Source organism: Geospiza fortis, unplaced genomic scaffold (assembly GCF_000277835.1).
Source record: "Geospiza fortis unplaced genomic scaffold, GeoFor_1.0 scaffold54, whole genome shotgun sequence".
Taxonomy (NCBI): domain Eukaryota; kingdom Metazoa; phylum Chordata; class Aves; order Passeriformes; family Thraupidae; genus Geospiza; species Geospiza fortis.
In genome coordinates this window covers 15,790,030-15,810,128 of record NW_005054301.1, presented here as the reverse complement: position 1 = coordinate 15,810,128, position 20,099 = coordinate 15,790,030, and the positions used below count along the sequence as shown (strand labels likewise).

The 20,099-nt window shown below is 41.2% G+C and overlaps 3 protein-coding genes across 3 annotated transcripts in view; 1 reads left to right on the top strand and 2 right to left on the bottom strand.

Moving 5' to 3' along the window:
• The window catches only part of ZFYVE26 (zinc finger FYVE-type containing 26), a 46,803-nt gene extending 36,073 nt beyond the window's left edge, over positions 1 to 10,730 (bottom strand). The window contains exons 1-8 of the mRNA XM_005417643.3: positions 10,423 to 10,730; positions 8,911 to 8,989; positions 8,141 to 8,230; positions 5,711 to 6,263; positions 4,320 to 4,450; positions 3,344 to 3,508; positions 2,139 to 2,227; positions 1,671 to 1,831 (exon numbers count right to left, since the gene is read on the bottom strand). Of these exons, the coding sequence (XP_005417700.1) occupies positions 1,671 to 1,831; positions 2,139 to 2,227; positions 3,344 to 3,508; positions 4,320 to 4,450; positions 5,711 to 6,263; positions 8,141 to 8,230; positions 8,911 to 8,989; positions 10,423 to 10,613 (1,459 nt within the window). The 5' untranslated portion in view covers positions 10,614 to 10,730. The remainder of the gene's footprint in view (positions 1 to 1,670; positions 1,832 to 2,138; positions 2,228 to 3,343; positions 3,509 to 4,319; positions 4,451 to 5,710; positions 6,264 to 8,140; positions 8,231 to 8,910; positions 8,990 to 10,422) is intronic.
• A 782-nt stretch (positions 10,731 to 11,512) lies between these two features.
• Positions 11,513 to 16,032, top strand: LOC102041498 (galectin-related protein A-like). The gene is made up of 5 exons (XM_005417524.3): positions 11,513 to 11,836; positions 13,650 to 13,738; positions 14,504 to 14,678; positions 15,043 to 15,227; positions 15,761 to 16,032. Exons 1-4 carry the CDS (start codon positions 11,522 to 11,524, stop codon positions 15,184 to 15,186), a joined length of 723 nt encoding a protein of 240 aa, XP_005417581.2. The 5' UTR covers positions 11,513 to 11,521; the 3' UTR covers positions 15,187 to 15,227; positions 15,761 to 16,032.
• Positions 16,033 to 16,455: 423 nt separating this feature from the next.
• PLEK2 (pleckstrin 2) overlaps positions 16,456 to 20,099 on the bottom strand; it is a 10,423-nt gene continuing 6,779 nt past the window's right edge. The window contains exons 7-9 of the mRNA XM_005417523.2: positions 19,815 to 19,898; positions 18,634 to 18,712; positions 16,456 to 17,465 (exon numbers count right to left, since the gene is read on the bottom strand). Of these exons, the coding sequence (XP_005417580.1) occupies positions 17,338 to 17,465; positions 18,634 to 18,712; positions 19,815 to 19,898 (291 nt within the window). The 3' untranslated portion in view covers positions 16,456 to 17,337. The remainder of the gene's footprint in view (positions 17,466 to 18,633; positions 18,713 to 19,814; positions 19,899 to 20,099) is intronic.

Below are 20,099 nucleotides of genomic sequence, written 5' to 3'. Positions count from 1 at the left end.
CTTCAACCAATACTGAAGAACAATCCTTTAACTAATAGCACTGGTTTTCCTATGCCAGAAATACTAACACCTTTTTGAATACTGTAACTCATGAGGAAATTGCTGTTCACCATGACTGATCAAAACCAGTGTTTTGCACAGCCTGAACTCAACTGTTTGCCGCTACCCTGGTTTCACTACTGCAGCTGACAGATACATACCAAAAAGAAGGGGAAGCATGTGGGGTGATGGGAGGAAAAGGCCTGTTAACATCATTATATCTGACAAAACCAAAGTTTATGACTCCTCTCTTCCCTTTAAGGCTCAAAATAGATTATTTTAAAGGAGATTCTATTAAGCTGTGTTTTTATATAATGATCTGAATTCTGCAATAATTGCTGGATTGAAAAGAGAAGGAGGACTTGTTTTCCATTAATTATTTCTATAAATTATTGCGACATGAAAAAAAGAAGAGAAACTGCAGCTAGAGTTTGTTTGCTATGGTCATGCAGCTCCCAGAAGATATGAGGGGACTGCCTCTTCCTGCTTTTGAAAGGCTTTGACAGAATTTAAGCAGAAAATAATTCAAATGTAAAAACTGTTTAAAAAAACCCACAATACCAGCAACAACAAAACAATTTCAGAAAGCAAGACATTGAAAATAAGGATCTATATAGAGTCTCAATTCCTACATATTTTAAGATTATTCAAGACAAGTGTCATGATAATTTTAACACCTGTAGAAGTGGGAATAGAAATCAACGTCACAACAACATGATATGGAAGGAGGGAAACCTGCTTCCCACTAGGTAATCTGGAAAAATCTGTGCAAGATCCATCACTGAGAGCTCTCCATACAACTCAGGTTGCAATTACACATGTCCAAATTCACAAACATAAAAGAAATATTTAGAAAACAAATATTGCAGCTTCTTAGGTTCTAGTGCATGCAGGAAAATGGAGCTTAATAATCATTATTAAGAGGACCTATCAGAAAACAGCTTTAAAACTGCAGCAGCTGAACCTGGACACAGGATGCAATCAAAAGTGTGACCAAAGACAGTCACTTGTAAGTGATCTGATGTGTTTAGCTGTTGCAGGTATTTTATGCACCCAACTGGAACATGAGAGAAGTGAGGCAGGAGCAATGTAAACACAGGCTGTAGCTAAGTCTTACTGATTTAAGTACTAAATTTAAATTTGGTAACAGTTAATATCAGAATTTTAAAAACCCACTTTTTATCTCTTTCAAAAATTAAGATGTTATAGTACAAGATATAGTCAGTTTCATCTGGTTTTGCTCTTTGATTTTCAATTAAAGAGCAATGAAATACAAACTATACACCTCTTTTTCAAACTAAAGGTGTTACATAGCACAGAAGTTACAATGAGCAGCATGTATCACAAGCATGTGCACAGTCTTGTTACCATCTTGAAAAAGCTCTTTCAGACATCTGTCCTTGTGAGATCAAAGAGATCTCACAACTCCTTCTTGAAAGATAATTTACTCCCCAAAAGGTTTCTAAAATAGTTTCCACATGCTCTCTAGAGTTCTTCCACAAAACAGCTAGTAACTGGTATCTTCCACAATTACAGAAGCAGGTCAAGAGAACAAATCCTGGCAGAAGTACTGAACATACATGCTCAAGAGATTGTGAGTTTTCTGTGTTCTCACAACCCTACACATTTACCCTGCATCTGCTGGTCTCTGGCAGGAACTTTTTGAAGAAGCTCAATAACATCATCTTCATTCAGTGCCAGAAGATTGGTGAGATGATGCAGAGAATACACCGCAGTGTGGCAATCCAGATTGTGCAAGTGTTGCAACAGAACCTTCCTTGGGACAGTAATACTACAGGAGAGAACAAAGAGGTGACACAGATTTAAGTCTCAGCCATGTTTAAAGATGTAACTCCCACTATAATTCTGATTGAACCAAACTACTGCAATTGATTCATTCTGATTGAACCAAACTACTGCAATTAAAAAGAGAAACAAAGAGTATAACTGCAACCCATGAGTTATTTCAGGAGCTTGTATATACAGTCACTATTACATAATAGCCAAGAAAATAATGCCTTCTCTATTTGCATGTGTAAGCTGACTTAACAGGTAGATTTGGCAGCACAGTTTGGAAAAAGTCCTTCTGATCATTTTACCTGTTTTGCTGCATGCACCATTCAAGAACTTCCACATGAGTCCACAGCCCATCACAGAAATCTTTCAATACTGAATCATTGCACAGATCCTAAATGGAAAGACAAATAAAAGAATCTCATGACAACAAATCCCCCAGCCAGACAGCAGAACCAAGCTTCTGTCACACATGTTTGTTTGCAAGATTTTACCTAGTAATAAATTTCAAATACAGAAAACTGCCAGATTTATTACAAAGCCAGGAAAGGAGGGCTATTCTGACAGAACATAAAAGTCAGTCAGCCTCCCCTTGACACATCTACAGACCATAGAAAGGTGGCTACATCCCTGTTCAAGAAAAGCTTATAAAATGCAAATTAATGCTTCTTAGTAACAGTCTAAAGGTAATCTCTAGAACTAATAATGTACTTGAAAGATGCCATACTGGGTAGCAGATGGTATTTCTCCTTTCCCACATGCTTTTCTACTAAGATGACTGCCTGCTAAAATTAGACCTAAGGGTTTAACTTTGCATAAGCTACGGGAGAGACTTTTGGTGTATTACCAAGAGAGGAACTCTCTTAAGGCAATACCAGCTTAGGTCTGCACTGTGACCCAGCAGTAAAAGGCTCCTCATCTCCCCACCTCTGACAGCTAAGCCAGCCAGCAGGCATCATCTGAAGTGCAACTATACCTTCAGAGCCCCATTTCTTTTGCACAGATGAAGACTGCCCCCAAACAAGGTGATCTTTCACTCACAGCTCTTGTCATTTATCATTTTGCTTTGAGAATGACTATGGGGAATTTCCAAGCCACCCTGTTGCTAAACTCAGGCCCGAACTAGGCACTACCCAGGGATGACTCACTGAAGGAAATTACATGAAAGAAAGATGCCCCAGCTCTTTTCAAAACTAATCAACAACCATTGCTGTCTTTTCTCTTTATGCTGCTCATGTTAACAGCAGCGGCTGTTTATGAGTTTATGCAAGAGAAACTTTCAGTGTCTCCTTTGCAGTCATGCTGTCTTCACAGCCAAGAAATCAGAAGAAAGGCAAGTGTCCCTACATAATGTTACCTGCATACGACTGTAATATCTTAGCTTTTTCAATTCCATCTTGAGAAGACTGACATTCTCACTGAAAACTCCCCAGTTTTACTTGTTTTTACAAACAAATTGTATTATTTGGACTCAGACTGGGAGACTACCACTTGCTTCCTGCTCATTTACCTGAGTTTTGTGTAGAGTCCATAGCAATGCTTTTGCTGATTCCACGCTTTGACAATGAGTCCATCCTAACAACACCAGGAGGCGGCTAAGAGGGTTGAATTCTCTCCTCAACAAGCTCTTCAGGCCCAAGTAGTCTTCTCTTTTTAGTAAAGCTAATGCAGTCACCTAGAAAATAAAAGAAAGAAGTATTAATTTTTCCAAAATGTGGAGACCCATAATGCCTGGCAGACTATGTAAGGAAGTAGTCATTTCAGTATCAGCTTCACTAAAATAGTGAAGTTCTGCACCCAGAACTTCCCTAAACTTCTATTGTCCAGGCCATCAAGATACTCATTAGTAAAGATGTCATGAGGAAAAAACCACCATTTTTCAAATGCTTACTGCAGAACCAATTCACATTCCACTCTATACTATCTTGGCATTCCTTCTATTTATTACATTTCTGCCAAGGACATAATGTAAAAGACTTCTACAAGCACATTATGCAAAAGTTGAAACATGCTCAGCCTTAAAACCTCACACTTTTAGCAGTGACCACCTGCCTGTATTCTATTTCTTCTATCCATGTACCTACATAAAAACAATTAATTCATAGCAGACTGTTTTCACCACAAATTTTACTGTGCAACCTATTCTCAATGCTCCAAGTCTACCAGCATTAGAAAGCAACAAGTTCAAGGTCATGAGGTAAATCATGCATCCAACGAAACTGCAAGCAGAAAAAGAGACTTAAACCCTGAAGATTTAATCTTCAATCTGCATGCAGATAAGCTTTTCCAAAAATCTCGCCAGCAGTTTTATTGCACTGCTGGAAGTAGGGGACTTATCACCATTACCTCCTTGCTCCTATTAGTCATCACCCCTGGCAAACACTATTTGAATACAAAATGCTTCTCTGCACCACTGAGATATGTTCAACACACGAACTGACTTTAGCCTCCATTGGGTTGCCCTGTTAATGATTTTATGGCTGTACCAGAATCTGTTCCAGAAAGTGCTTGCTGCTACTCAAGCAGTAGAAATAGATTGTCTTCCAAGAAGGAGCTTCTTTGGGATCTGAGAACAACCTCATCACAGTTCGCTCTGTATCCAGCTGCTCAGATGAACCTAAAAACATCACAACAAGATTACCTTCCAGTAGAGAGGAGTACCTCTGAGAGAAGCATAATTGCTGTTATTTTAAACTGAGAAACACTCAGTATTTCCTCATTCACTAACCAGCTGTTACATGTTACTACTGGGTAACAGGACGACCAAGCAAAGAAATTTGACAGAGGTCAGAGAGAAAACCAGAAAAACTGTATTGACAATCATTAACATAGCAAAAGCCTGGTCAGCACACAGGTTGTTTGCACCAGCTCAGGTCACACTGACTTTCTTTAGCCAAGCACACCCTTATCTCTGAGTTGCATGAATTCTCACTTGTGCTCGAGACACTGCACTACTCCGCAGGGCTTTAGCAAAGACTTGTCCAGCACTGGAACTTCTCAGATCTGTGCAAAGTGAGACCCAAACTACTCCCAATGAGAGTGAAGGTATGTGGATCTCCATTTCTCTTTCCCCACAAGGAAGCACTAACTGTAGTTATTATCAGAATTTCTAGAGTCTGCCACACCAGCCTGAGCTTCCCTTCAGCCATCGCCAAGTGAAAGGAGAAGTGAGGATACAAACCCCACTGACTTACACCACAGTGAACAGAGGTGAGCAAATAAGGTAGGCATTCTAGCTTTTCCCTCCTTGCCACTTCACTGACAAGGCCATGGGCATCACTTGCCATTCAGCTTCAGCTGAGATCCTCAAAGAATCACAGACTATGCTGAGCTGGAAGGGACCCATCAGGATGATCAAGTTACAACTATATGTACCAGTCAAAGGCAGCTAGACAGAGGCTGTGAAGCCATGCTTGGTACAAAACCAACAGCTGGGCTCTGGCAAGTGAGCAGGTATCAAAGTGCATCTTCTCTCCTGCTGGGGTATCACCCTTCTCCACAGCTCCTTCCAGTTTAATACGTTTTCTTTTTCAATATTAAGGGTCTCGAACATTTTGGGATTACTGAAGTGACTGAACCACTACTGGCCAGAAATGGAACATACTACAACACAGACGACCCTGAGCTGGAGGTGAACAAATAAAAACTGTATCTATATGGAGTATCAAACTTCAAGTTACAAGCAAGATTTTCATCAAGAGAAATGCTGAGCAGATTAAAATAGAACACAACAAGGCATGGTAAAGGAAGTGATCACAAAACATAGCACAGACTGCAGAAATATAGGGGAGAGAACAGGTCTTGACTACTTGTCTGTTTAATGCCTTAACAGTTTTGGTAAACAGGAGGTAAGTACAAAGCAAAAAGTGAAACAAACCTTTTTGTATTGATTTTGACAACAAAAACTTTTCTCTTGTTCTTTCTGTGACAACATTGCTATAGAGGGTTAGCAGGCCATGGCTGTGTTTCCTCAACATACAGTTTAGTAGCTTCTCTTCCCTCAGTGGGCTCCCCTCAGCCCAGCATACATCCAAGAGCTCCCTGAATAAGTGCTTTATTTCATCTGCTTGATGCTCCACCTCAAAAGTCACTATACTGAGAGCAGCATAAATTGTATCTACTAGTTCTCTTTGATCTAGCTCAGCTGAAAGCTCAGAGCTGCTCTGAAGCCTCTGCAGAGATTTCAAGGAGTCACAAAGGAACTCGACAAAGATGTTTTTCAGAGAGTGATACTGCTGGAGTGAGGAGCAGTGTGTGCTTTGCTCCTCCTGGAAGAACTCCAGCAGGGCTCTTGCCCTCTGGGGAGCCCGCAGCAAAAGCTTCCGGAGAGCTGAAACAACATCCAAACTGAATTTGTGAGAACAGTCATCTCTTCTTTTGCTCTCTGTGATGGGCTTGTTCTGTGTGCACTCAAATGCTTCAAACAGTTCCTGGTAGGAAAATAATAAAAGAGTAAGCCTTTTAGACTACATTAATATATGAAATTAATTATTTAAAAAAATAGAAGAAACTTGAAAGCAAGCAGATAAATCAATTTGGAAACACCATACTACTAAAGAAATCCATTAATAATGGTCCACTTTGTCCAATATCTTTCCTAGAAGAGTGGATATGCCTCAATATGTAACAAAATACAAAGAATTCTGTAAAACACAAGTACACTATAAAGACCACATACAAGCAAGGAACCATAGCAGTCCCCACGGGATGGCTGAAGCACTGCCATACTCTACCTCTAAGCAATATCCTAATGTAACTGTATTTTGATAGTTTTTTAAGAGCATAATGATGTGTGGGCTTTTTTTCTCCTACTTTTCCAGATTTGTACCATCTATCTACCAACTATATCGTCCCCATCAGTTTTTAAAATCTGATTAAAACTGGCCAAAAGTTTCGGAAGCAATCTCATGGACTTAAGTAACAATAATTTTTCTACCTATCAGAAGCAAACCTACAATTTCAGACCTGGAAAGGGGAAAACAAACAAACAAAAAACCCCAATTAACCCACCCAATAAGAGTTGGGAACGTGAGGGACAAGCCAGTTGAATAGCACTCAAGCAGCACTTTTGGCACTCCTAGAATTATGTGAGCGCTGCCTTGACTCAGAGACATCTCAGAGATTACATAGGGGAGAGGTGGATGGAGTGCACAAAGAATGAGAACAGAAAACAAGACCACAATACCCAATACCTTTTTTTTAATATTATTTGCTGGATCAAAATGTAACTCTACCTACCAACATGCCTCTGACAGAAATTGTGACAAAGATATGAGATTGTTGAATCTCATGTTCCTATGCAACACTGGTGGATAGTGTGGACAATGGTGGAATCATTCATGACCTCAGAGGTGAGATGGTAACATGCACAGACTTCATTATTCATTACCAGACTTCAAGCAGATTTATTTCAATCAACATTCAAGTATACTTTGCTTGCTTTCATCCTGTAATTGCTAATTCTGTATCCTTAGTGAAATACTGAACAACTTTTCCTAAGCTGAAATAGCCCCTGAATATAGTAAGTTCATTTTCCTCTTAAAATATAGACAAACCAAAAAAGAGTATCTTAAAGGAGTTAGAATCCGTAGGACTAAAAGCAACATCTTATGACATTTCACACACCACATCAGATCCAAATCTGTTGTAACTAACACTGAATTAGGACAGTTCTACAGATAGCAACTTTGCTGATATTCTCCTCTATACTTGCTTTTGATATAAATCCATCTTTGCACATTTCCACATACTTCTCAAATAAATCAGCCTGCATATTTTAATTAATAATAGAAAATGGATCCTGGACCTCAGAACACGTCATACCAATGCCTAGGCAACGTCAGCAGTAATAGCAGAGCATCCAAAAACTTACAGAAGGGGGAAAAGGGGTGCATAGGAGATGAAAATTAAGATCTCCGAAGAAAGAAAAAGAAAATATACATAAATTTAAAATGTGCTTACTGACTACAGTTTATTTTGGCTCTCAGTGGGTTGTAGGTTTATGATTATTACAGGTGTCTATGGATTGAAGGCTGTGGCAAGCAGCTGCAGTCAGGACTGATGTGTGTTAAAACGGCACGTAGAAAAACCTGTTCCTTGCCTGCCTGCAGCCTCCACTCTAGCCAAAGAAATCACTTGCAGGCACAGATTAACATCACAAAGGAATCTGAATTACACTCTCTCTCAGTTGCCTAGAAGATTAATAACACATCAACATCTCAGGCAGTTAGCAAGAAACATTAACTTTGACCTGATGAAGCTGGGCATACCGCAGAACAAGAAGAAATAGGGCATAGAAACAGCTCACCTTTAGGACTTCCTCAGAGACATCTTTCTGTAGCTCTTCCAAGAACAACAAAAATTCAGTTTCTTTCCGAAGAGCAACTGGAACAGTTTTCTGAAACCATATAAGAATGGGAAATATATTAATCAATAAAACTTCTATTTACATTAGCATATAAACATAATCATAACTATTTAATTAACACTTTCAGGCAGACTGAAATATCTCTCTGAAGTAATCTAGTCCTCAATTAAAGGCTATTCTAGTCAGGTTCTGCTCTCACACCAGTTTATTTTATTTATCCACACATTTGGGAACAGACCTCATCAAGAATCACAAAACCATCATATCCTCAGAATGGAAAGAAAAAAAACAAGTCCAAGTAGTGCCAAGGACAAATTACTTTTTAAAAAAAGTATGCACATCCCTCACCATCTAAAGCTTATAAAGAACTGTCTGATGCCCGAGCTATTTAATCTCTACTGTAAGAGAGGTGCTGCACAAATGTAGAAGTTGATGCACTCCTGATTTTCATTTATATGAATGTGAAAAGCTAAAATGTTAACTTTGAATATCTTTTTAAAAAACCGCTAGTTTTTCTTCAGTGTGAATATTACAGTTCTTCCTTGATAAATTTGTTAAATGCAAAAGCAGTGCATGTCTGCAGATACCTTGAGAACTTAATTCTATGAAACATGGGAAAGCCTACATTTAAATAAGCAACTAGGGAGACATTCTGCACTTGGAAGTCAGAGCTATAAAGTGCATTTGGAATCATGAAGATGTTTCTGTACCTGATTCATGGCAAGCCATTTTTCCAGCACAAGAAGCCAAAGCCATGCAGTTCTTGATGGGCTAGAATTCTGCCCACATCTACAAAAGCAAGGAGCATATACAGGGGATTATACAAGGTTGTCTCCATAACCAAGATCCAGGAAAACACTGTCAGAGATCATTTTGATTTTGTATTTCTTTGAGTAAGATAAAAACAAAGACAAGTAAGTAGCCAAAGAAAAAGGAAAAAAATGCAGAGAAACCAGAATGTTGGTGTTCTTGCACATCAACTCATTTACTTCTCCTGAGCAAATAACTGGTTTTAGATAGGCCAAATACTACTGGCATAGTTCGTCAAAACAAAGAAATCTAGTTCTGGTCCAAAGTTCAGTCTGTACAGCTCTCTTTGAGCACTTCAGCAGATTTCGTTGAAATGTGACCACTTGCCAAACACTGCTATTTCCTGTTCTGTCTATTTCTACCAAAAAAATGAAGTTTCAGGTCACAGCACCCAAATGCAGCTCTATACCCAAATTAAATTGAAGCAATGTACTAATTAAACAAAGAATCCTTCTGATCTCCATCAGCATTTCACATCCTCCAGTACTTCCACATCCCAAAGCCTACACAGTTGGGAACATATTCAGCACTGTCAAAGGGACCAGTAAAAGGAGAAAGCACAATATTGTTTCCTGTCCTTTAAAAATTCAGCACTACTAACTAAACCTTTAAATGTCACAGCCCAGCTATTAAAGACCAAAAGATTGAAAATTCTTATGTCGGCAATATTCATCTAACCATGAGCACACCTTCCTCCAGACTCCTTCAGCGGCTGTCAGTGTAAATTGTCTCTTAAAACCCTTACTGAAATGTTATACAAACTTTAATGTGAAGAAGTATGATCATCTGATTAGACAGGGGGAATACCAATGTTCCCTGAATCGCTAAAAAGTCACCCTTCATATACACTTAACTGAAAAAATAAAAAGTAAGAGATAAAAAGTAACTGGATTGACTAAAATGGATGCCATTCCAAAATACAGTGTGAGAGAAACAAGAAATCAACAGCATAAGTTGAACTTCTGGGAATTGCAGTTTTAGAAATTAGGAGATTTTTCATGAGTTGGAAACAAGATAACATTTTAAATAACTACACCACTGATCTTGGTGGTTCCATTTCTAAACTAACCGAAGTTCAGCGTCAAAGAAATGTAATTTCAAGAGATGGTCCCTTTCCCTCGGTAAAATCTAACAAAATCAGTTCTGAAATGCTTCCAAGTAGTTTTAAGCTTGTATCAATCACCATATAAGCTACGTAAATGAACACAACTCGTTATCCCAGTGGGATGGGCCGCCTGCTAAGTTCTTGGTCAGTGATAAGACATCAAAGTTCAGACAACAGCATCACAAGACACCTCAGCACTGAAGTGCTACTGCCCTGATTCTACCTGTCTCCCACAGCCAACACTAAGCCAATTGCTCCTCCCCATTTCACATTCAAGTCCACGGAACCAGAGCAGTACCTTACTTACCTTACCGCCACGGGACAAGCTACCAGAGCCTGAAGAATCGCCTCCACCTTCGCGGGGCCATCCCCGTGCCACCGGCTCAGCTGGGGCACACAGGCCTGGGCAAGCTCCCAGTGCCCGCGCCGCACGCACTCACAGAAAAAACCGAAAAGACGCTCCAGAGAATCCGCCTCTTCGTTCCCAAAAGAATGCATCTTCCCGGGACGACGGGATGATCCGGGCCGGGGTGACACACACGAGGGCGATGCCGCGCTCCCTGGCGGGGCACGGCGCGGCCCCGGCGGCGCTGCGCTCTACAGCACCGCCCCGGCACCGCCGCCCCTCCTCGCCGCCATCTTGGGCGCCGCCTCAGCTGACCGCGCCGCCGGCCGGGCACGCGGGCAAAGCGCCCGCCCATTGGCCAAGTCGGGGCGAAATGTAAATAAACCGCCATGTTTGTTTGGGGCGCCTGACGCCGCCGAGAGAGCCCGGTCAGTGCAAGCCCCGCCCCAGTAACCACGCCCTGTCTCCGCCCTCACGTGCCGGCTCCGCCCCTTGTTAGTGCCTCGCGAGTTTCTGATTGGCTCCCGCCAGAAGCTCCGCCCCCCCGTGCGGACGTGGGGGTCTGTGAGGGGGCGGGAGGCAGCTCAGGCTCAGGGTTGGTGCGGGCGGCTGTGGGTGCGGGTGTGCGTGTAAATACCCCCCCGCCCAGCCGCAAAGGTGCATGTACACGTGTGTGTGGGAGTATATGTACCCTCTGTACAGCTGTATGACCCTGTACATACGCTTCACTCTGGTACACATATGCATACATATATATATATATATACACCCCTGTACATATATACAAATATATATGTACGCATCTACAGTGTATAGAGTATATGTAGGTATATACATGGGGTGTACAGACCTACATGTAGGTGTATGTATAAGGCTGTAAATTGTATATAACTATATAACTATATATATATATGTATATATACATACGTAGTTATGCATTTGAGAGAGGAGAGTGTTGGTATCAATAAATAAATGAACTGGGATTTGAATGTATTACATATACAAGTATGCATATGTAGTACAGAGTATCTTACGGGTAGGTTGTGCCCCCTCACCCGGAATGTTCAACGCCTGTATGAGAAGTGCAGGCACAGCTCCCGGTGCCGCTCACCGGGCGTCCCCCTGCCCTCGCACCGCGCCATTTGCGAGCCTCCCCCACACGGGACCGGGCGCAGCGGGAGTGACTCAGCTGCTGGGCTGGGTGGTGTCCAGCCAGTGTTTGGCAGAGATAAGACCCCCCTCGACATCCTCCTTTTATTCCAGGCTTTTTGTTTGCTTTTGTCCTCACACGCAAAACAAAAACTCCTCCGGGGACTGCAGCGGCGAGGCAAGTGTAGGAGGGAGAGCGGTGATGACAGAGGAGAGGTGTGCCAAAGTAAGTGACCAAGTCAGTCCCCAGGGCTCCTGAATGGAAAATACGGGATGGGAGCTGTGCCCATGTGCATATGCTGGGACCCACCCCTAAACTCTGCAAGAAGCTTGCGGGAGTTTCTACCATTGCTTCCTACATCTTCCCGAGAATTTCTCACCGGTACTGCTAACTAGGTGTCCACACATAAATGGTGTGTGGGCAGTCACGCCTCCGAATTTTCTCCAGCCACGCTGGATGAGCTGTAATTCTTGTGACCATGTGGTTGTCATCTGTTCTGTTCAGTTCTGCTACCCTGTGCCTTCAGTGGTGGTACTTACTATGGTGCACCTCTGCACAAACAATTTTGCTATGTGCACTTTCAATTTGGGGTAGTATTTTGTATCTTGTCTCCAGGCAAGGAAGAAGCTTTAATGGGACATGAGACCTCTATGAGCATGAACTTCATTTGTCCTGAGATCTTTGATGCTTATTACCTGCTTTCTAATTGCTTTATCCAGTTTAAAGTGTCCCCCTACAGTCAGATTCTTTATTTGACAAGCAGATTCCCTATGTAAGACATATCAAGTGCTTGATGCATTTCTTTTGTTACAAAGTTCAAAACAGACTTGCTGGAGTCACCTATACACTCCTGCAAGAGTAAATTTACATCATTAACAATTAGTAGTACTGCTGTAATTTTTGAAGTTAAATTTTAAAATTAGTCTTCCAATATTGACCTTGTTAAGAATTAGAAGTTTATTAATATATCTGTGAAGCTCTAAAGGTAGCTAGATTGGAATATCCAAGTGGGAAAATAACTTGTATAAGGTCATCTTAGCAGAAGACACAACTAGTATAATAAAATAAGAAATGAGGTACAGGAAAAACATTTTTTATCTTGAATTTGTGTGCATATATTGTGCAGGTCTTCTAGCAAAACTGTCTGAATTTTTACCTTGGAACACAGGAACGATAAAGCTCTTTTTATCTCAAACAGGGTCTGTTTTGCCTTGCCTTGAAATATTATCAGTGTTACGCAAGCTGCTAATAACATTTAGTGTTTTATAGCAGCTTCTTTCTAAGTGAATCTGCATGGAGAGTGATTACATGCTGCACTGTAGTATTCTGACATTTACATTTTAAAGCCATTTCTGAAAATGAAGCCTCAAAACATCCCTATCTATCCCTACCTTGTTTCCAAGGTCTCTCTCTTCAATATTTCCATGTCAGCTATGGCCTGTATTAATTCCTTCACTGACCATCAAAGTTGTCAGATAATTGCTTGGGAAAAGCAAATGTAGCTCAGATCTTTGGGAGCAGCTTGCAACTACAGGTCTCTGTGAACGGGACAAAAGCCGATACACCAAGAAACCATTTTTTGCCTCTGAAAAAGTGTGACTTTTCAAAGTCACTATCACAAAAGGACTGGGATTTCCTGTGGGGATGTAGTCAACATGCAGCGGCAGGGCAGCATCTACGCTGCTTTTACAGTCGAGTACAGAGCCTGGTGGCCTGGTGTAAGGCCTGATGGAGCCAAGTCAGCCCACCAAAATCTGGTAGCAAATTTGAGGTGGCAGGACAGAGGAGGCTCAAGCAGAGTCTGCAGACACATCATGCTGCCACAAAGCTTCTCATCTGCTGTGACCAGAGCAACTGGAGTGATGTTACCAGATTTATTGTGTCATCAGAGTGCAAGGAGTACTTGAGCTGGAAATACTTTTAAGTTTTTTTGTACATATAAAAATAAACTAAAGTTATTTCAGGTGATCAAAGCAGCTGTTAAAGCTGGTTTACCCACAGCATGACCCACTGAAGCCATTTTCACTGTTCCCTGCAGGTGGAGCAGTATGTTGGTGAAATTAAAGGTGGCCTGAGACCAACCATGAAGCTCACAGTCATAGGCATGGTACACTCCAAACCCAAGAGGTAGGTGGAGGGATTGCTGGGGGCTTCTCCCTGTTACACATGCTCCTACCTGTCTTGTAAATTCAGACACTTTCTTGGAGGTATGTGCTCTTTGAAGGAAGAAAGTCAGACAAATTAACAATTTATGGCCTTATTTAATTTTCCTGCACTCAGACTAAGATTACAAGGTCAGGGAGGAGTTAACTGTTTGGCCTTTCTGACTGCCCTGACAAGATTTTCTACTCCTTGCTCTTATCTAATGTGAACTGGGGGGGAACACAAAAGTGGCATTTCTCCTTCAGAAAGAGGTGCAGTTCTCAACCTGAATCTTGGTTGTCTGTAGAGGGTTGGAATCAACACCATTTAAAAACCAGTTTAGGCACAGGAGGTGGAGGTTCATTGCTGTCTTTTATCTGGATAACAGCAACTATGCTCACCATTACACTGTTTTTGCATCTACAGCTATCAGCTCCACTGCTTCCACTCGTGAACAGTATGCTATAACCTCTTTTAGGACTCAAATGAGTACATGTTGAAGGGTTTGATTTCAGTCAAGACAGAGGGAAAGCGACATCAGAAATCACAAGCATTCTATTGGACGCTGGGGCAGGAAACAAAGACCCGCCGGGTCTCATCCCTTTCTCCAGCTTCTAAGCCTGTAGAAGTCCTGTGTTTCAGTCTGACATGGAACCAAGAGCTGTCTCTAGTCTCTATAAGCATCTGCCAAGTTCATCATGTCCTTTCACATTTCTGAAAGTTCCAGTCACTTAATAGATCTTTTTTCAGCTTTTCAGTGACTCTGCTCTGTGATCCAGTGGATGCCAACAAAGATGTTGGGCTGTTGTTCTCAGTTAACTTCAGTGAGAAATCCATCACCCGAAATGCACGAATTGCTGGGAAATGGGGAAGAGAAGAGAAGACTATTCCCTACTTTCCTTTTACAGCAGGCGACACGTTCAAGGTAATTTTTCAGGTACTATGAATAAGGTAGAGAAAAGGAGGGGAGAAAAGCTGAAGGCTATGTATATGACCACAAACAGCCAGCCATTGACATTGCCAGGTTAACTAGTCTAGTATGGCACAGACAGCAACAGTTCAAGCCCTGATGGGAAAGAGATATCCCTTTCTCTAATCACAGTTGGAGTACCCACTGGAGCTTTGTAGTATCATCTCAGAAGAGGGTAGGTTATTTATTAGGGGTGTTTCAGAAGAACTGGTAGACTTTGTGCTTCACTATCCCCGTAACATTTAGTTCTAAGTCCATGCTGTTGAAATCAGCCCTGCTGCTGATCTCTAACACCCTTCCCTGTCCTTTTCCACTGCAGATGGAGCTCTTATGTGAACACCAGCAAATACGAGTCTTGCTTGATGGACGGCAGCTCTGTGACTTCACTCACCGCATTCAGCCTCTGAACTTGGTGAAAGCTTTGCAGATCTCAGGGGACATCAAGCTTACCAAAGTGGCTTGAAAAAAAAGAGACCAAGATATCACCAGAGCACAGAGGAAAATGTACTTTCTCTTGTCTCAGACATGTTCTGTCTTTTTCCCCTGGCTGATTCTGGAGAACTGTATCTTTTTAATTTGCTGATGTGTTTGAGATTACACACTGTTTCCCCCCCATACACACTCACAGCAACTGCAGAGCTATAGCTGGTCTGGATAAATCTCAAAGCCTTTTGCTGAGAAACACTTCTGGCTGAAACACTCCCAAACTGCAAGATTTCTGATGTTATGCAGTATCTCATCCTTATGGCTCCTTACCCCCTCAGGCATGCCAGGTGCCAGAGTTCAGTCCTCTGTGGTGGGTGGCCATTGTTAGCCTTGTGACTAGAACTGGGCATTATGCAGGTGATGGGTCTGAGAAAAGAGAAGTAGGAGATTTTCTTATAAATGAATTAGGGAGTCTGATGGGCCCCAGCAAGGCTCATGTTATCAGGAGGGAATTGCATTTTTTGGAAGCTCTGCTCAGTCAGCACAAAAATATCTGTGCCTTCCAGCAGAGAGCAATAAATGCCTTACCTGCCTTACCCTGTTTCTTCCAGGCAGCTTTTCCAGAATTGAAAGGTTTTGACAGCTGTGGATTTCACAGTCATCTCTGGACCAGCCCTAGGAAATGGTATCTGCAGCTGAAACTGCACTGCCCATTCTTGTTCTTGCATGTAATTAAAACTGCACCTTTGCTGGCAAACTTCTTTATGAGCTCTCTTAAATGCTTGAATGCATGTAAGTGTTGTGCTGTTATTTCATTGCTGTGGCTTTTGACGAAAATCCTAAATACATGGCTATTCTAATAAATAAACAAGCATGTGTCATATTCTGCCTTTGGTGATGAAGGGACTTCTTTTCAGTACACAACTCAGAGAACAAAACATCTGTACAGAAACGAATCTGTGGATAGAGCGTTATCAAATTCCTCTATGACTTCAGGGAAGATGTTGAGCATGCTGCCTTTTTGAAGGCTCTGCAGAATGTGGCTGTCAGATACAGGTACTAAACTAAAAAAAGAAACCTTATGAAAATAGTGTATCAGCAGGCTGATTGGGTGTTTGAAGAATTTCCTACATTCCATTTTACCTTCTGGTGTCTCAGTTTGTATATAAATCTAAAATTATAGTGTATTAAACCATTATTTTTCATATACTCAGACTGCCCTCTGAGAAAAATCACATCTCTAAAAAGCACAGGATATTCAAATGCACGGGGGTTTTTTGTTGTTTTTGTTGCTTTTTTTTTTTAATATTTAATGATATCAAAGACAAGTTTAGTAGACAAATAATGGAAAAAATAATGACTTAAGATAGAAAAAGCAATAGTGAGGACTGCTACTACAGTTCTCTGTCCAAATGGTGCTCCAACATAAATGGACTTACGGTAATTATCAGAAGGAAAAGTCTTGCTTTTATGGCTGAGGGATTTCTTCCAATATATTCAGTACCAGAAATTGTCTGGAACTTCCATTGCTCTGCTTTGATACTCAGGATCCTATTCTGATGTGGGACATTACCAGCATAAGAGTAATCTATATGGGTGAGGAGCAAGATCTTTTGTTCTTTTCCAGTCTAACAGAGCACTAAATAGTAGAGCAGATGGATGGACAGACAGACCCTTGTTTGTTTTGCAATGCATATTATCCTGGCAGCTGGCTTGTGGCTTAGCACAAGATTTGTGTGGTATGCCAAGAAAGGCAGCCTCAGACACCAGCACCTTTCATGACTTAGATGTTTCAGTCTTAAATAAGTTTATGAGCCCCTTTATAAAGGGAGAAGGAGCAAGACAATTCTGCTTTAAGATAAAGCACAACCTGGATCTGTCAGACATAGACTGAATACTTGTACAAAAGATCCTTTTCTTCCATCTTGGAATATCTTGACGTTTCTTTGTAAAGCCCCATTTGTCTGTGTCCACCTGTTTTGGTCTCTTGCTTAGATGGTAAATTCAAGCTGGGGGAATTATTCTGGATCTACATGATTTGGTCTGCACGGTCTCCTAGGACCTGGTAGGTGTTATGTTGATTCAAATAATGAACATTGACTATCAAGGAAAAACAACACTCCCGGACAACGAGAGCAGGAAGTTGGTCATAAATGTGGTTTGTCATTTGGCATGGAGTCCACATTGCTCATGTCAGTGGCTTGATTGCCTCAATCCACTGCACTCGCTCTGCCTTGGAGCTGGCCTGGATGTAGTAATGAATGTCATTTTTGGTGATGATTTTGAAGAGGTTGCCTTGCACATTGCCCTTCACTCCTGCAGAGAAAAAAAACAAATGACAGATCAGGAGGGTGCACAGAGAAAATCTTTCTGGCAGATATGAAGCTTCATAGGGAAGAATTTGAATTTCATAAATTAGAGAATTAAATCTTTCCTTTTTATTATGGACAAGACATCTAAAGCTTTTGAGTCTTTGATTTCCCTCTTCAAAACCCCTGGAAGTGTTCAGGGCCAGGTTGGATAGGGCTTTGAGCAAACAGGTTAAGTGGAAGTTGACCCTGTCTGGCAGGAGGACTGAAACTAAATGATCTTTGGGGTCCCTTCTAACCCAAACATTTGTTGATTCTGTGATTCTATGATAATATAGTATAGACACTCTTGCCACAGATTGTATGAACTACTGTGCACTCTACAACATATCTAAAATAGTCTCTTTTTAGGTGGAGACTATTACTTGAGTTATACACGGAATGAATGATGAACCCCTACCATTTTGCATGGTAGATTAGATTTTCTCCTGCCCTTAGCTAGGTTCCTCTTAGCAAGGAGCTCTATTGTTCATCATGTGCCCCTGCCCCCCAGACCAAAACTTTTTTAGACCTTCTCTTTAGAAAGATCTTCTGTATTTGATATCTGCACATTGTGCTTACTGTCATAAAATAAATTGCTTTAATAGCAGAAACACTTATCTATGAGGCTGAGGCTCTAGACAAATGCCTGAGCTAAGCCTATGCTCCAGCAGAACTGGTTTTTTATTGCTGTCTTTATGTCTCCCCTACATTTGGGTTCTAGCAGGTCAGAAAGGAAAAGGTAATAGCATAAGTTGAGAGGACACAGAAATGGATGGCATCAGAAAATGCCTCAAGACTTCGAGTTAACACCCAAAAAGAAAGTGGTTTCTCTTTGTTAACTCTGGAATATTAATCACTCTTAGGACTGTCTCAGAGATCATCTGACTAAGTAAAGCCCATATAAAGAGAACACCCAAGATATGTAGAAATGACACTAAAAAAATGAGTCCCCTTTGCTGTGGCCAACCCAGCAGTACAGGGACTTGTGACCTGCCTCCTCCCTTGCTTGCAAAGGGAAATGGACAGTCAGCCCACCTGTGCATACAAGCAGCCATACATACAAACCCATACCCAAAGACTGTGTTGCCATGGCATACATATAAATGTGTGAAAGTTCAGAGTCTTGTGCTCACCTGCTGGGACTCCATTGTCCTCCAGAGCTGAGACAAGACAGCCACGAAGAGAGAATCCACCTACTGGCTTGTTATCTTCCTGCAAGGAAAAGGAAACAAGGCATAGCTGGAAAACATCATCATTTCCCAGAGCACATACATCACTTTTATGAAGTTGGAGACATAATAGTGGTTTTTCCAGGCATGAAACATCCATGTCACAAGAGAAATCAATTAGAACATGTAGTTAAAGGTATAGCTATATTTTTTCAGTCCCAAATGTTTCTCTAATGTAGCTGGGCATGGTGTAGATCAGTTAAAAGCACAAATGTAGGCAATCACACTTCAAATGTAAGTATGGTTTTATCAATAACAACATACTGAATTATATATATTTCTGTAAGTATTTAGCTTGCTGCTTTGCACTGAGACTGTATGGAAAAAATCTGGCTCTTTTCCCTAGTTGGCTGGCACTCTTGTTTCTTGCCTTCAGGTTCTGCAGTTTCAGCTTATAGCCTTACAAGGATAATTTGCAGTGGAAAAAACCCCCAAAAACCATGAAGGAACAGCAAACAAAAAATGAACTGGCTCCATAAGTTCTTTTCACTGGTATGTTGTTTTTACTCTCTTCAAAAGTCACATAAAGCATTTCTATACACGTTCTTCTTGCAATCCCATTTGGCTTTGTGGTACCCTAAGTATCTGAGTTGCTCACATTGATTATTATATTCATGAACATAAATTCTACTTTTCATGAGAAAGTTTAAAACTGAGTAATAGAAATTCCTATACATACTTTGGCATTAAGAAGACCCCATTCAATGCTGGAATAAGGATGTAAAAAATCCCAGTACCAGTATGATCCTCAAACAGTAGGATTTCAGCCCAGAAAGATCACAACCCAGGAAGAAAGCCTGCAGGACCATGGTCCCAGACTGCGAGGGTACAGCAAGACAGCAATCCCAAGAAGAGGAAGCTGCTGCTCTGCTAAGGAAAAGGAATCTCACTGGGAAAAAGGACAGAAGATGCAGGGGTACAAAATCCTACATGGAGAACCTCCTAGGGTAAGGCCATTGAAATCTAATTCCTGGAAATGGATAGAGGAACCCAGAATGACAGAAACATTTACAGTGTAACTGTATCTTCACTGTAATATTTATGTTTCTAAAAGGAATTTCTGGAGATGGTAACTTCCCACTCACCTTGGTGGGATCATAGTAGTGCAAAAAAGCAGGATCAGCTCTCAAAACAAATTTTCTCACCTTCCAGTTTTTCCTCTTGTGCCCCTGCAAAATGGAAGAATTAAAATTACTACTTCCTGAAATGACCATTTTCCTACAAGCTGAAGGGGAGACATAAATACCAAAACAAGAGGGTTTGGACTCAACAGAGAAAAATATTTCCTAACATCTTGGTAATTCCCATGACCTTCTGCTTATCTTTCTTCTTCATACATTGACAATTCCTTCATCTCTTCCTTCCCTGTG

Coding starts and splice junctions, on each gene's coding strand:
- LOC102041498 (XM_005417524.3), top strand. CDS start 11,522: ATGTTCAACGCCTGTATGAGAAGTGCAGGCACAGCTCCCGGTGCCGCT. Junction 13,739..14,503: donor GTACACTCCAAACCCAAGAG/GTAGGTGGAGGG, acceptor ATCTTTTTTCAG/CTTTTCAGTGACTCTGCTCT. Junction 14,679..15,042: donor CAGCAGGCGACACGTTCAAG/GTAATTTTTCAG, acceptor TTTCCACTGCAG/ATGGAGCTCTTATGTGAACA.